The sequence below is a fragment of the Calypte anna genome, chromosome 10, assembly GCF_003957555.1.
Source record: "Calypte anna isolate BGI_N300 chromosome 10, bCalAnn1_v1.p, whole genome shotgun sequence".
NCBI lineage: Eukaryota > Metazoa > Chordata > Aves > Apodiformes > Trochilidae > Calypte > Calypte anna.
Window position 1 is genome coordinate 533359 of NC_044256.1, and position 16042 is coordinate 549400.

At 43.0% G+C, this 16042-nt stretch overlaps 1 protein-coding gene across 2 annotated transcripts in view; it reads left to right on the forward strand.

Annotated features, from left to right (window-relative positions):
• The first annotated feature begins 324 nt into the window (after positions 1-324).
• Positions 325-16042, forward strand: part of PSTPIP1 (proline-serine-threonine phosphatase interacting protein 1) — a 49014-nt gene continuing 33296 nt past the window's right edge. For both annotated transcript variants that reach the window (XM_030456984.1, XM_030456985.1), the window contains exon 1: positions 325-572. In XM_030456984.1, the coding sequence (XP_030312844.1) occupies positions 540-572 (33 nt within the window). In that variant the 5' untranslated portion in view covers positions 325-539. The remainder of the gene's footprint in view (positions 573-16042) is intronic.

Sequence of the window (16042 nt, forward strand, 5' to 3'; positions counted from 1 at the left end):
CAGCATTATACAAGAGTTTGGCTCTAATTTCCTACACAGCTCATCTCTGCCTTGTGCTGGTTTCCTGTGTGCTTTAATTGCTCTCTCTCCTCCTGTAGCTGACCAAATCTTATCACTTAACTCTACATCTCTTTTTGTTGTTGTTGTTTTGTTTCCAATTTGCTGGCTGCTTGCGGGCACCCACGGCAAGGAGCAGCCTGGCATCACTTGACATCTCCTTGCTTCCTCATTTCAGTGTTAACTGTTTCCCAGAAGAGAAACAGGTTTGGGGTTCGGGTGCTGAGTGTGTGCACGTCTCCTGTGTGAGCAACAGCTTTTTTTCCCCCCTCTGTCCCTTCAGAACCACAGATCATTGCTCAGAGGTGTCTGATGCTGCCCAATGCTATTTTTCACCAGCTTGACTTGAGCAGAGCCAGGTCTGTGGATGTGCTGCACCTTCCAGTTCTGCTGGGCTAGAACAACAAAGTTCAGTGCTGTGGCTGCTGCTCTTTGAGAACGAACTTGCTGAAGGATTCCATCACCTCCACAGACCAGTAATCATGTCACAGATGCAGTTTAAAGATGCCTTTTGGGTAAGTGAGCATTTCCTATGTGTTTCATATAATCAGTCTGTCTGTCTTCTAAAATCTTCTAAAAAATTAAATTTGGTTTCAACTATGTATGAAACTGAGCTGTGTTTTTAAATCTCTTAAAATTCAGCTTAGATTTATATATATATATATATATATATATATATATATAGCTTAAAACTAAGCTGATCTGCTTTGGTTTTTGGTTTGTGTTGTTTTTTTTAAATTTAGTTTAGTAAAAAAGCAAATTTGTCTCCAAGCAAACCCATGCTGTTTGGTAGTGCTAGGGTTTGATTTAAGGTAGAAGAATACACTGTGAAGAATTATATGAAATCCACATGAAACATCCCACATTCCCAATTCCTGTGCTTGGCCCAGAAACCTCTGTCTGTCTCACAGTTTGTCTGTCTCAGACAGACACTGCTGGCACTGCAGAGCACTTGCTGGCAGGGAGTCTCCTCTGTGTGAGGAGTGGCTCTCCTGAGCAGGTGCTGTGACTGATCACAGTCTGAATGCTTACAGAGCAAAGTGCCCGCCAGCTGCCTGTGCCACTGCTCACCCACCTGCAGAGCCCGTGCCTGCAGGATGGTGCAGGACATGCGTGAGGCATACAGTCACCCAGGACTCATACAGCAGCACAGGTAGCAAGAAATAGCTGTGACTTTTGAGACCTTCAGCCCGGATGCTCTCAAATGGTTAAAAATAGTGAATAATAAAGCACCTAGTAGATACGCTCTGTTCTTGTTACTTTTGGTTGAAGGATCTGTTGGTGTCGTGTTTTTAAGAACTTTGGCTGGAGGTGCAAGGAAAAAAGATCCTTGTCATTGCTCTCTTGAGGTAATCTGAGGTTCTATTTCAATTGTAGAGCAAAGATTTTAATGAAAAAAACCCAACAAATCACCAAATGCTAATTGCAAAGTTGGGTGAAGAGGGGTGTTAAGTGCTTGCCTCTTGTCTGGGCAATCACTTATCCAGCACCTAGGACTGACTTAAACAAAAGACACAGAGGCATATGACTTCTTGCCATTTTCCTATCAGGCCAAGTAGACCAGATCCTTCATGGCATGTTTGCTGCCTGTGCTTTCTTTCTATCCACCTGCCCTTCAGGGTAAACCCTCTCTTGATACGAAACAGAAAGGCAGACACAAGAGCACATTTCAGTGACCCACCTTCCTCTTGGCACTTCCAGGAAGCCTTCCCCACCCCCACTCCAGTACCAGATTTGAACAGTTAAAAAAAAACCCAAAAACAAACCAAACATAAATGCAATAAGGAAATACAAAAGCTAATTATGATGTTAAACCTAACTGTCCCCAACCACACCTCCACCTGATTTCCCATGGCTCACCTTTTCTATAGCTACTGCCAGCACAGCCCAGTGCATGGGGCAGGACACACTGCAGGACAGTGCTGCCCTGGGAGCTCCAGCTTTTGCTCCTACTGCACTCAGTGCTGATAAAGCTGCAACCTCAAATCCTGGGTTCAGTTTTGGTCCCCTCATTACAAGAAGGACATTGAGTTGCTGCAATGTGTTCAGAGAAGATAAAGAAGCTGATGAAGGGTCTGGAGAAAAAGCCTTATGGGGAGAGAATTGAGATGTAGTCTGAAGAAGAGGAGGCTGATGGGAGACCATCATCTCTACAGCTACTTGAAAGGAGGTTGTAGTTTGGTGGGGGTTGGGCTCTTCTCCCACAGAAATGGTGATAAGACAAGGGGAAATGGACTGAAGTTGCACCAGGGAAGGTCTAGACTGGAGTTTAGGAAAAATTTCTTTTCTGAAAGTGTTCAGGCATTGGAACAGACTTCCCAGGGAAGTGGTGGAGTCACCATCCCTGGTGATCCAAAAAATGTGTGGATGTGACACCCCAGGACATGGTTTAGTGGTGCTGCTGGGTTGATAGTTGGTCTTGATGCTCTTAGAGGTCTTTACCAACCTTAATGATTTTTTATTCCTGAATTTCCTTTGAAAATATGCAACCTGACTTTTAGAACTGGTACATTTACTGGTATATTTACTTTCCAGGGTCTTGGTCTTTAGTGAGAATAAATCAGATGTACTCTGTGGACTGGAGTAGGGCTATGGTGATTAACACAGCTGAGACTCTTGCCAGGCCAGCTCTTTATAACACTTCCCTAAACTTCTCTCCTGTGCTCAGCTTTGAAGCTAACACCCTCCTTAAAGGAAAACATCTTTATTTTTAATATTGTTGGACTGGAAACACTGTATAGCTGAGCTTGATTAGCAGGGCAGAAGTCAGCCCAGTTGTGGGACTGTAGTTTTAGCTATGCAATCATAGGTCTTTAGAAATGAAAACTTACAGGATATTGCACAATGTAGCAAAAGAGTACAGCTTGCCCCCAAAACGACAAGTTCAGCAGTTATTTTTGCATTCATAAGGTTCTGTTTGTTCTACCCATTAGTGAGAAGGAAACGCATTTGTGTGGTTTGCTTCAGTGAGCAATTATATCCTTTATTCAATTTGTGCTGTGAATGGAAACTGTCTGTGATTAAAACCCAAAAAGTACATTTGCACCACTACAGACCACTCAATCCCTGGAGATCCCTGATCTCCAAGACCTGCCTAGAGACACTGCTGTACCCCCTCCCTCTAATTCACCCTGACAAGGTATACCCTAAGGTACAACTCTCTGCTCTCACCATCAGTAAACTTTTGGATAGGCAGAAGTTTCTTTCATACCTATCATAATGGAAAATACACAGGGAGAGAGTCTAAAAGCAGCAGATCTTCCCCAGCTAGCAGCAGAAGAGCACCATTCATTCCACCTCAAAGTTCCTCAGACTACACAAGAACAGGGTGTGCTGAAAGATGATAATTGCTCCCCACAACAGGTACAAGTTTTAATCTCTCTTTTCCCTTGTTATATGTAGCAGTGATAGTACTGCACCAAGAGTTTCACAACTGTGCTAATTCATTCCTTTTTTTATTTATTTTGAATCATGGCCTGGGCTAAAACCAGCACATTTTTAATTACAATTTTTGTTTTTGAATCCTCCACAGACTCCGTTATGGTGTAAGGCAAAATTGCTCAAAGCCTCTGCTAAAATATGCTTTTTAACAGGAGTTTTCTGTTCTCTGATAATATTTTCTTGGAAAATATTAGTGAGATGAAAATAGAAACCACTTTTGATAGCCAGCACAGGGCAGTAACTAATGGATTAATATTCTGCTGGGCTGCTGTACAAATGTGACATATGGCACCTGTCTTCTCTAGCATCCTACCAGACAAGTACACAAACTTCTGGGTCAGTGGGGAGTACGTCTGCAATACCAGCTGAGTTCCATGTTAACAAGGTTATATTAACAGGCAGAGATCTCAGCAACATTACTTATTTTGTTCCAAAAACCCACTAGCCAAGAAAATCTTTCCCCTTCTGTCATATATACTGAGTTTCTTTCTTAGTGTACTCATGGTTTGCTTTCCCTCTGAAATCCTTGTCATTGCTTTTTCCTTCTATTTTGTTTTTGTCCAATATGCTACTAAACACTCGAGTTGCAGCCTTGGGAAATGCAACTATTTTTGGCCAAGAGGTGGCAAAAAATGCTCCCTGGCAACATTTATTGGCTTTGCCTCACCTACCTAGGAAGGAGGAATGAGGAAGACATTCAGAGAAGGTGTTTGACTTCGAGACAAGCTCCAATGTGGCCACAGTTGAGTGAGAGCAAATGTGTTCCCCCAGGCAGCTCTGAATCAAATTCAAGTGGCCATGTCAATTTCAGAAGTGTGTCATGGGCTCCTAAGGTGCTCAAGATATATGTATAAAAAAAAATGCTTCAGGAGTCAAATGCTTGTTTGTTCTCAGCTGTGGAATGAGATCAGGACTTGTGGATTTTCACAGCTCAGATTTAAAAGTCTGAGAGAGCTGGAAATAGGGGGCAGAAATATGATGGAGTCCTTGAACATGAGGCAGCAGGGAATGGCTCCCTGTCCTGTGGTGGACTTCTTGTTACCAGATTCCTACCTATGCAGTGCCTGATACAACAACAGCAGTGAGAGCCATGGAATACTTAAGATAAAGAGCCTGTTACAAAGATGCCTTCTAGACCCTTGCAGCTTTGAGTTCAGGCTGTACCCTACATCAGGTTCAATGCAAAGTTGACTTCAGAGGTAAAGTTCTAAACTTACTGCAGCTTTTTCACACAAAGCTGAATTATGTATTCCCCAGAAGATGTAATCAGTTTAATAAATAATTTAACTTCTAATGAGACTGTTTACTTTGGTACAAGAGTGCAGAGATGATTATAAAAGTCACAGTAAAACTATTTTCTAGACTTACTAGGCAATATACTGAAGAAATACAGTATCAACCGTTGTACTCAAAAAAGGAAATAATTTTAAATACCAGGAGCTACCCTGCCTTCCTGTAGAGGTTAAGTTTTGTAAGGGCAGTCATTTTGAAGCAGGTCTGGGAGGAGGAAGCAGGAAGGGTCAGGTTTGTCAGGAGCAGGGCTGGTGAGGGCTGTGGCCACCCCTGTGCCCCAGGCTGGGTTCAGGCTGGGAAGGACACAGCTGCCAAACCTTCTGTGCTGGCATCTCAGCTTTGCATCTCTTCATTGAATTGCAGAGGAGCTGGACTGCACCAGGTGCATCTGTATCTACTGACACAATGCAAATGAAAGTAAACCTTCTGATGGCATGACCAGACAGGCCAGGCTCTGGTGGGGGTCCACGCATCTCTCTGGACTCCAGAAAGTGTCTCTAGTGGCAGAGGTACAGCTGTGGCCCTGCTCGTGTCTCTGGCAAGTCATGAGTGGTGGAGCTGTGTGGAAATGGGGCATGAAGGGGGAAAAAAACTTGGATTGTCCAGCTGGTCACAGAAATCACAGAAAGTTAAGGGTTGGAAGGGACCTCAAAAGATCATCAAGTCCAATCCCCCTGCCAGAGCAGGGTGACCTACAGCAGGTCACACAGGAACATGTCCAGGTGGGTTCTGAATGTCTCCAGAGAAGGAGAATCCACACCCTGGGCAACCTGGTCCAGTGCTCTGTCACCTTCACAGTGGAAAGGTTTTTCCTTATACTTATGTGGAAGCTCCTATGCTCCAGCTTGTATACTTTGTCCCTTTTGCTGTCATTGGATTTAACAGACGAGCCTGGCTCTGTCCTCCTGGCACTCGCCCTTTACATATTTATAAACATTAATGAGGTCACCCCTCATTCTCCAAGCTGAAGAGACCTCTGTTTGTTGTGAGGTCAACTCCATCTCCAAGGCAGAGGCTGCACTATTATTTTTTTACATGTCATTTCTCCCCAGGCTCACCCAGCTGATCAGTGCATGATGCTCAGTGCAGTAGGGCAATGAGGAGCACCCATGAAGAGGGCTGCAGTCTCCCAGCAGCCATTGAATCAACAGGGAATCACAAGTAGAAAACCTGGTTCCTTGTGGTGGCTGTGGAAACCCTGGTGTTTCACAATCACAGCAGTTAAAGTGAAGCTGAAATGAACTAACATTCCCAGCACATGCATTGATAGAAAGGCAAACAAGTCAGTGGCTCCTTTCATCTCCTATATTCCTAAAACAGCATCTAGGAGGGTGTGTGAGGAACCAGTGAAGCACATTTGGGGTGATTCATTTCCTTGGTGATGAGCTCAAATGGAAGAACTAGAGTTTTATGTTTGCAGCTTTTGGTTGTATGTTCAGCTATGACCTGCACATCACAGCAGGCTGAGCATCTTCCCTGTGAGGAGGAAGAATATAAGGGGGAGGATTAAACACAGTGGGCTGGGCTTAAGGCCACAGAAGGCTTTCCAGTACAGGGGACATTAATGGGTACAAACCCATTCAAAGCCCATTTTAGGTCAGTGATTGAAAATAATTAGACAATTAAGTAATTACATTTTATTTAAATTATCTGATGACCATGATGCAACTAAGTGCCTTACCTAGGGGTTTTGACTGCTTAAACTGGTTGATAGAGGAAGTCACTATGACAGTCTTATTAATAGTTGCAAGCAGTAATGTCTGGCATTTTTTTGATCGATTCTGGTCTGCAAAAGTTGGGTTTTACTTGAGCTCAGATAAACGAAAGATTCTTATTTATGCCAATTTTAACTGTGCCATGAACATGCATTTTAACCATGGAACAGGTGAGTCATCAACTGTCTCTTCACCCACACATCCACAGAAAAGTCTAATGAACACCACATAGAGTTAAATGAGTATTTGTCACACACAAGGGTTGGACTCGATGATCTCTGAGATCCCTTCCAACCCAGCCAATTCTATGATTCTATGATCATTTCCCAAAGATCAAAGAAGGTGCCCCCTGGTTTGCTAAAGCAGCCCACTGAGGTGCATTTTCGGATGGCAGAGTCACTGAGCAGCTGAAGTTGGAAGGGACTTGTGGAAATAGTGCAGCCAACACCCTGCTCAGCACCCAGCTACAGCAGCTCGCCCAACACTGTCATTTGAGTATCTGCAAAGACTCTCCAAAGCTCTCTGGGCAATTTGCTGCAGTGTCTCAACACCATTACAACCAAAAACCTCACTTTACACTTAAACAGAACTTGTATTTCAATTGGTGTATTTGCTAGGCTCTGCCTACCCTACTTCTCCCTACCAAGCTTTATGCACAGTGAGCCACCTCCTGCAGGCTGAGAAATCCCAGCTCTCAGCCTTTCCTCCTATGACACATTCTCCAGGCTGAATCTCAGATTCTCATTTCAAGATACTTTTTTCCCTCCCAGGGTTGGGTGATTCATGACCCATCCCTTTCCTCCCGCAAGGCTTGTGCTCCTGCAGTGCAGAGTGCAATTACACTGCTTCTCTTTCTGCAAAGTTTGCAGTCACTGGGGATGCAGATCTTGTCCTGCTTTGCAGGCACAGTGGAAGACTGAATTTCAACCCAGTAACACCCATTGCATACTTGTATGAGAGGCAAATTAAGCTCCTTCACAAACAGATTTGTTTGTTTGTTTTTCTTCATCTCCTTTTAGCTCAAAAAGACCTTTTTCTGCCATACTGCAGCAAGGTAGATTCTGGCTGGAGGATAGCACAGAATACATTTGTTTCATCTCCTGTTTAATCTAGGTTTTGAAATAAAACTTCTCAGCAGCCACAGTTCAATAACATACAAAATTTACTGCATTGCTCAGTAAGATTTTGGGGATTTGAGGCTGTTTTTTCACTGGGGGGCAGAGCTCTGCACAGGGATCACTCGATGTTGCTGGTGTCAAGTTTAAGGAAAAAATATGTTGAAAATATGCATCTGGATCCCAACAGCTTTTCAGTTCTCCAACAAATCACTCCCTTGGAAATACATCACTGAACAAGACTGAGGAATTGAAAAGTTCCATAACTGTTGGTGCGACTTCAGTTTTTGCTTGAAATAAAAGGCAATGGTTGTTTACTCTTAACCTCAAGAATTAAGTGAAAACTGACCAGCTTGGACTAGTTGAGAGATACCAGCTTCTGTTGTTCCATTCAGAGAAAATACACACAATCTTTTTCTTTGAAGTAACATTTTTTTCAATCTAAGATGCTATCTGGTGTTGCTCTCAAGTTGTTCAGGCTTAGTAAATTCCTAAAAGGAAAGAAAAAATAAAAACATAAAGGGTGGGGGCAAAGAAAATAGGTGGCCAAACCCACTGAGGTCTGAGTGTCACTGCTTCATCCTGTTTGCAATAGGTGCTGTGATTACGTCTGAGTAACAAGCCACGACTGATGAACAGTCCTGAAGGCTGCTGCTCAGTGGGATGGAAATTCCCAGGAGCACCAGAAGGGCAGGAAACACCTGCCACTGAAAGGTCCCAGCCACACATTTGGTTAGCACTTGTGTTTTTGACAAAACCTTTTTTTTTTTTTTTGTGGGAAAACACGGCTTTATTGGAAGTAGGGGAGGTGTTTTGGAAGATAAAGCTGGGATTCAATAAAAAAGTTCACATCTGGTGAAGACTCCCTCTGGAGATGGAGATTTAATGTGAAATTTCTAATCAAAGAGAGGAAGACGAGACCAAAAGAAAAAACAGCCCTCTTGGGGTGCTGGGAGCTCTGCAGGAGGAGGCAGAGTCTAGAACAGGAGCTGGAGCTTTTATTGCCCACAGGCTACCATACCTGGAGGAACTCGGAGTCCACTCAAGGCGTCCGTGCGCTTCAGTACAGCCATCCACATGAAAAAGAGCTAGAGAAAGGGGAGATTAAAATAAAATTTCTCTTCCCTAAATAGACAGCAGATGGTGGATCATGTGTCAGCTTAGGCAGTGGGATGTCTGTCTTTATATCAATGTCAATGTCTTTTGTTGTTGTTTTTTTCTTCTACTGTTGTTGTCAGGAGGTGAAATGTGGACTTCCAGAATCTTATACAAATTTGCAGGGCAAGAAAACTGTTTCCCACCCTGCTCTAGTAGTGATAGGAGTTAGTTTTGTGAGAGAGATGCTCATGAGAACATAAAACACTCCTAAGGCAGAAAATACTGAGGCTCTTTGCAAGTGGAACAAGGATTTTATTCTTGCTGGTTAAAGAAAAGGGAGCTTGGAGTGGTTGGACACCCTGTGGGTGGCACTCAAGCTTATGCAACAGTTTTAACAGCTCAGAGGGTCCAAAGGGAGCTCTGCTGCTGCAATCCCTTAGTGTGCACCTTGCCCATATCCCATACACTAGAAGCTTGCAGCAGAAAGTGGATGGATGTATCCACCTGAAGAATTCAGTGATCCAGCAATTCCTAAACCCCCCAGAATTAGTCCATTTTCAATGATTTTTGTATAAAGCAAGAGAGACATTTATGCAAATGGAAGCAAACACAGAGAAATGCTTTCCAGAAAGTAATGTAATACTGGCACAATTGTCCCACCTGGACAAACATCTTGACCTCACCAAAATGAATACCCAGCACCCACGCCCTTTAAAGAATTTCTAAAAGCCTAAAGTTGATTTTCTTCTGTTGGATTACACAATTCTCCAGGACTTTGTGATACACCATTTGAAGAGAGTGTAAGAATATGTTGCATCCTATTGAGCAACAGGATATGCTGAAATTTATTATCTAGGTGGTGAGGATCTGTTGTAAAATGGAAATATAATATGTAGGCATCAGAAAATTCCTCACTAAGAAATGAGCTAAATCTTGAACAAGACTCTGGGAGGGTTTCCTGAAGCTTGACCTTTCCCTGTGTGCCAGGAAAGACCACCACCAAATGCCTGCTTCATTTTATAGGCAAAGCAGAGAGCATGGATCAGGAAGTATGCTGTGTTTAGTGCCTTTATCAGGACTAACACAAAACAACAAGTCTTCTAAGAGAGGGAGGAGAAAGACACATAGTTTTAAAATTAATTAATGTACCAACTAAGCAGGTCTGGTTCCAGCAGCTCTATATGACCTTCTGAACAATTGTCTCTGTGCCTGAACAAGTGAGGCTTGTTTCATGCTGCCTTGCTCACAGCAGTCTGGGACCTACCCCACAGTGCTTGCAGGAGGAGAGGAGCTTTCTTCTAAAAGAGAAGAGACCTGGAAGCAGATGAACTAAAGAGGAAAAGAAATAAAAATTAACTCTGACCGTTATTTTGTAGAAAACAGAAGTATCCTCTACTTCTAAGAGTCTATGTCTCCTTATTTCACTTCCAGCTTCCACTGTGTATCTGCTATTATTCATCAAGAGACTGAAGCAACATCTGATTCCAGCATTGACACATTTAGCTATGGAGCTCCACAAGGCACCATGACAAAACAGTGCTGTGCCTTGTGAGAGGCTGGTGCAAAGGCTCACATCAGACCTCTTCTTCCTGAAAGCCACCTTCCTTTAGGGATTTAGCTGATGTCTAAAGTCATTGCACAGATAAGATATAAAGGAATGCTGTCACCTCAAGCCAGTATCACATATCCTCATCAAGCTCTGATTTAAAACTAGTGAGGGATTTTGCTTCCTCCTGTCCCATTTCTCACTATACCCATCACAAAGGTGTTCCCAAAATTTGTTACATCCAAATTTCCTGAATGGATTCCCAGCTTTTTGTTAGACATCTGGCTTCTGGCCCTTCTCCTTTTTCTACCTGCAAAGCATCAGTGGTCAAAAACGTTCTGAAGGCCCCACCTGCAGGAACTTCAGATCAAAGCTGAAGTCAGTGAAAAACTGTGAAAATGGACAAATAAAAGCATGATGTCCAGCAGTAGAATATGTGGAGTTCAAGAGAAGGTGCACTGTTTTCCCTGGCTGCTTTACAATACAAGGCACTTGGAATGAAACCATAAATGACAGCATCTCAAAATGAACAGAGATGCTCTGCCTGCTCCTCAGCAGGCAGACAGTGCTCTTGGGAGAAAGGTTTCCATTTCCTGACTTTGCTCAGGCCCTTGTGGAGCTTTCTGAACTGAGGCAATATGAGACATGGGCAGCTGAAAGGAGGTGATACCTCAAATGCACGTCTCCAAAGCTCAATTTCTGCCTTCCAAAAGGCAAAGCTCCTTCCATGTAATGGTTGAAAGAAGCTGAAATTTCCAAGATCACTGTCACATTCTCCAGTCCTCTGGCTAAAGCGTGGGGGACTGATTTTGTGACTAATCATGTTATGAGATGTAAAAACATTTACAGAATGCTTGCACTCTTTACAGAGACACCAAAAATTGAGCCACAGTTCTCCCCTATGAAATGTTGGAAATGTTGTGCACTTACAGAATATTATTTAATTAAATTATTAAGGGAAAGCAAAAGGGAGGTAATGAGCACAGGGACCTTTTATTAGACTAGAACTGAGACTTTCCAAGTCTGTTCCCTGTGTGCCATTAGTCTGCCTGCCAAAAAACCACCTGCAAAAGCTAAGAAGGCATTTGTGCAGACATCACTTTGTAGCTATGCAAAATCATTAAAATGTGAAGAGAACCAAACACCAGGCCATGGCTGTAAGAATGCCCAACAGGTAACACAGGAGCACTCCAGGGTGCCAGTGAGGAGACTGAGGGCTCAGGAAGCTGAGGAGCAAGTTCCTCTCCTTCTCAGAACCCTCAAACCACCATTTGCTTCTTGGAGAAAACCCGCAATGTCACAGAGAACAAAAGACCACTGGAAAGCAACCACTTTACTCAATGTCACCAATTCTGCAATGCCACTAAGGAGTTTGTGAAATCTCCATTACAATTTCCTTCTGGGTATCCCAGCTGCTGGAGAATTAAAGCTTGGTAAGAAGCTCTGCTTTCATTTGAAGTTTTCCAGCCTACCTGATTACAGGGGGAAGCTGGAGATGGCAACCTAGGAGCTAAGCAACTGCAATGCTACAAATACAATGTTTTTTTCCTCCAGATTTTTGGAGGCCCCATTCAAGGTTCACATCCATGCTATATCGGGCAGTAGATGCTGTTTGTTCCCCATGAAAAGTTTGGCATCTCAGATTGAGTGAGAACGGACTGCAAGAAAACTGCAAGCTAAGCCTGACGTTGCAATGCCTGAGCTGACTCCTGAAATTAGCACCAAAAAGTCCCCAGAGAGATGCCATAAATCATGTCTGACTGCTGGCTACGAAGCTGTTTACTGTTCACCTCCAGTAAATACTAAGGTCTTGATAAAGCACTTGACAAGAAGGCCAGCAGATCAAGAGATCAAGATATAGAAACCCCCTTTTTAAGCAGTGCCAATACACAATGGTATAATATAATGATTAAATTCATTGATATAACTCAGTCAGAACAGCTCACTTTTAATCCAGGAGTGAGATACAACTGTGGATGGAAAGGATTTCTTTCCAAGAGTGGAAAAATTTATTGATAGAATGATGGTAGTTTAAACTTCTTTCTAAACTTCCTCCTCACATCAGTAGTTACTTAATTTTTTAATCTGGAAAAAAGAAACTTGAGTTTTTGTTTTACCAAAATTTTCAAGAGCTTTCCTTAATTAAACAAGATAAGTTACAATGCAAAGAAGGTCTGATTTTAAAAAAATTCCAAAAATACTCATAAGCGATTCAGCTGCAAATTATTTTGTTCTTTTTTGAAAATCTGTATGAACAATTTATTTAGGTGATTTAGCAACATCTATCATTTTCAGTTCAAAACCCTCCTGGATAATACTTCTGATAAAAGCATCAGGAAAATATATTCAGAACAAAGACAGGGAATGCATTTATATGGCAAAATATTTTCAAATTGAAGAGAAAGGGGTGTATTCTAGGGACTATTTTTTTAATTTCATATTTTTAATTTAATATTTTTTTTGTGTTCTTTCCCAGCCTTTCTTCCCAGTTGGGGTGGTGTTGCCATGCCCTGTCCTGGGGCAGCTGCTGGGATGCAGCTCCTTTCAAAAAGCAAGGCAGGAAGCTTTGCAGCTGGAGGTGCTGGGGAAGGGGCATTTAGAATCATAGAATTGGCTGGGTTGGAAGGGACCTCAGAGATCATCAAGTCCAACCCTTGAACCACCGTTGTGGTTGCTAGACCATGGCACTGAGTGCCACATCCAGGCTCTTTGGAAAGATCTCCAGACACGGAGAATCCACTACTTCCCTGGGCAGCCCATTCCAATGCCTGATCACCCTCTCCAGAAAGAAATTCTTTCTAATCTCCAACCTAAACCTCCCCTGGCACAACTTGAGACCCTGCCCTCTTGTCTTGCTGAGAGTTGCCTGGGAAAAGAGCCCAACCCCCCCCCTGGCTCCAACCTCCTTTCAGGGAGTTGTAGAGAGTGATGAGGTCTCCCCTGAGCCTCCTCTTCTCCAGCCTCAACACCCCCAGCTCCCTCAGCCCTTCCTCACAGCAATTCTGCTGGATCCCTTCACAGCCTCCTTGCTCTTCTCTGGACCTGCTCCAGTACCTCAATCTCCTTCCTGAGCTGAGGGGCCCAGAACTGGACAGAGGACTCAAGCTGTGGCCTCACCAGAGCTGAGCACAGGGGCCTTTGTGCTGACAGCCAGCACTGCAGCTCCCCTGAGCAATGCAGCAACCTGAGGTGGAGCTGCAGGGGCTCTTGCCAAGCAGGACACAAACTCCAGCTGCACACCAGCTTCCCCTTCAGAAGCAGGCAAGGAGCTGAATTGTCTGTTTTCAACTGCTTCCAAAAAAAAAGTTCTGAGTGGGCAAGTCATGTTCCAGGATGGTGTCAGAAATGCTCCAAGGAAACCAGCCACAACAGAAGAACCCCCCAGTTGATACAGCACGACCTTCCTGAATATTGGTAGTTGCAGATGTAGGGATGTACAACTTAGCAAGTGCTTTGCACACAAGCTTGGATATTTTTGTTAAGTTCAGTCCACTTTAACAGCCATTTACCAAAACCACATCTCAGTAACCAGGATAGCATTTTTGTCTTTCCTGCTTGATATGACTGCAATAGATTGACTTCAAAATGCAGGCACTTGCTCAACAGAAAGCCTTGAAGTGCCCTCTGAGCACCCAGACACAAAAGACTCAAAGAAGAGATGAGGCTGAACCTCAGCTAGTTGAAGACAAGACTAAGCACAAGGTTACTCAGCTTTGTGCCACCAGAAGGTAAGAAGAAACTGTGTCACCACCCACCTATCTCCCTACTAAACTTTTTGCCCTTTGGGGCCAAAAGCTCAGACACCATCAGTTTTCCTATTTGCAGCCTTTATTACCAAACCAAAATCCTCCAAGCCTCTCCCTGATGGCTACAGAAACCAGCTCAGAGCCAGCCATGAAGAGCCTCTCCAACAATTAACTCTGGATACTCACCTGCCCACAGAGAAACTTCTACCAGACAGGATGGTGTGGTCCCAAGGCAACCATCTCTTTACTACAGTGCTAATGTGAGGCAGCAGCATCATTAAACCTCAGAGGAAAACAGAAATGGAAAGAAGAAAGCCTATCCCAGTGTCTACTGTCAACGTGCAGCCTTCCATACCTCCTCTCAAGTATTCTAGGACAAGCTGTTCTGGTTAACCTGGAGCATCAAGTTTGTGCTTTTCAGTCATACTCTCTCTCATCTCAGGAGGAGCTGTTGTTCATAGCACTGGAGGGAAGAAGGGAGGAGCTGCTGCCTCTCCAGTAGCTGTGATTCTCCCCATGAGCAGAAAAAACCCAGAGACCAGTGTGCATGGGAAGTATTAATGGGAGAATCTCAGGACAATTTGAATCTGCCTGCAACACAGAAAACCCTTTTTTCAAGAGCTTTCTTACCAGTGATTATAGGTTGGGAGGACCACACAGATTAATCCTTTTTATAAAACTAACACTGAGCAAAATCCTCTTTCACAGGCACACAGGCTTTGACTAAGAGGAATTACAGACTTGGCAATGAGCCAAATTACTGGGGGTGGTTCAAATTGCCCTCTTCCAAGCAGCTACCTGGATTTTGTTATAAACAAATTGGGTTTCACACAATTTATGAATTTATTATTTGATTAAAGCATTAAAAAAAGAAAAAAAAGAAAAGAAAGAGAAAAAAGAAAAAGTAAAAAGAAAAAGTAAAAAGAAAAAGAAAAAGGAAAAAGAAAAAACAAGAAAAAAAGAAAAAAGAAAAAGAAAAAGGAAAAAGAAAAAGAAAAAGAAAGTCTTTTGACTATTCAGTAGTTCTTACATTCATTCCCAGCTGAGAGGTGCCCAAACACCAGCTGAGTTGTGAAACTTTAACATCCTTTACAGAACCATCCTATGCAAATGCTAATTATAATGCAAATTGGTAAATGGAAGATAGACTAAAAGCAAGGCAGCTTATCAAGGCTAGACAGGTATTTAACATGATAAAATCTGGCTGTCTTGATTGTTTTAACAAAGAAGATAGGGGGGCTCTTATGGTGCTACACAGGAAATCCTTAAGAAACTTGAGTAGAAAAGTAAATCAAGGACTGAACAGAGAGAGCAAGAGAAGAACAGCTGTGAAGTGGGCAGAGAAACCATTTTGGGCATGCTGGCAGCTTGTGCTGAAATTAAAATGCCTGAGCTGGAGGAAAGATTCTTGAGAGCTGGTCTCAGGATCGATTTTATTCAATATATTCATCGCAGACACTTGCATAAGACATTAGTCTGGGCTGGAAGACATTAGCAGTGGGCTGGAAACAGCTGTTGTTAAAACAAATGGGTAGAATGAACTATGGGTACAGGAGGTAGCTGATAACCTTCAAGGCTAGGGTAACAGAAGGCAGATCAAATTAATGTTAAAAAGTGCAAAATGCGGGTAAGAAACCAGCAGCAAAAAAGGTCCAATACACTCTGGTACCTCCTTAAGTAAAATTGCAGGAGAGGAGAAAATTGCAGGCGTATCAATAGACTGTAGATCAATTAGGTGCCACTGGTATGATTTGACAGCAGAAGGTGAATGTGATCATCTGGTATTTCAGAAGCATTTCTTAAAGTGGGAACATTAATAACAACATTAATTGTTATGGTGCAAAGTATCAGACTTTATTGGAGTAGCAGTGCACCATCCTTGTCCAAAAGGGATTTATTCAGCCTTGAAGAGGAACCATAAGAAAACACTGGGATAAAAAATGAGTATCCCAGGAAAGGGCAAACATTTTGTTTGCATTCAAGAAAAGGCTGAGGGAGGATTCGGTTGTACAACACATGAAAAAAGAAAAA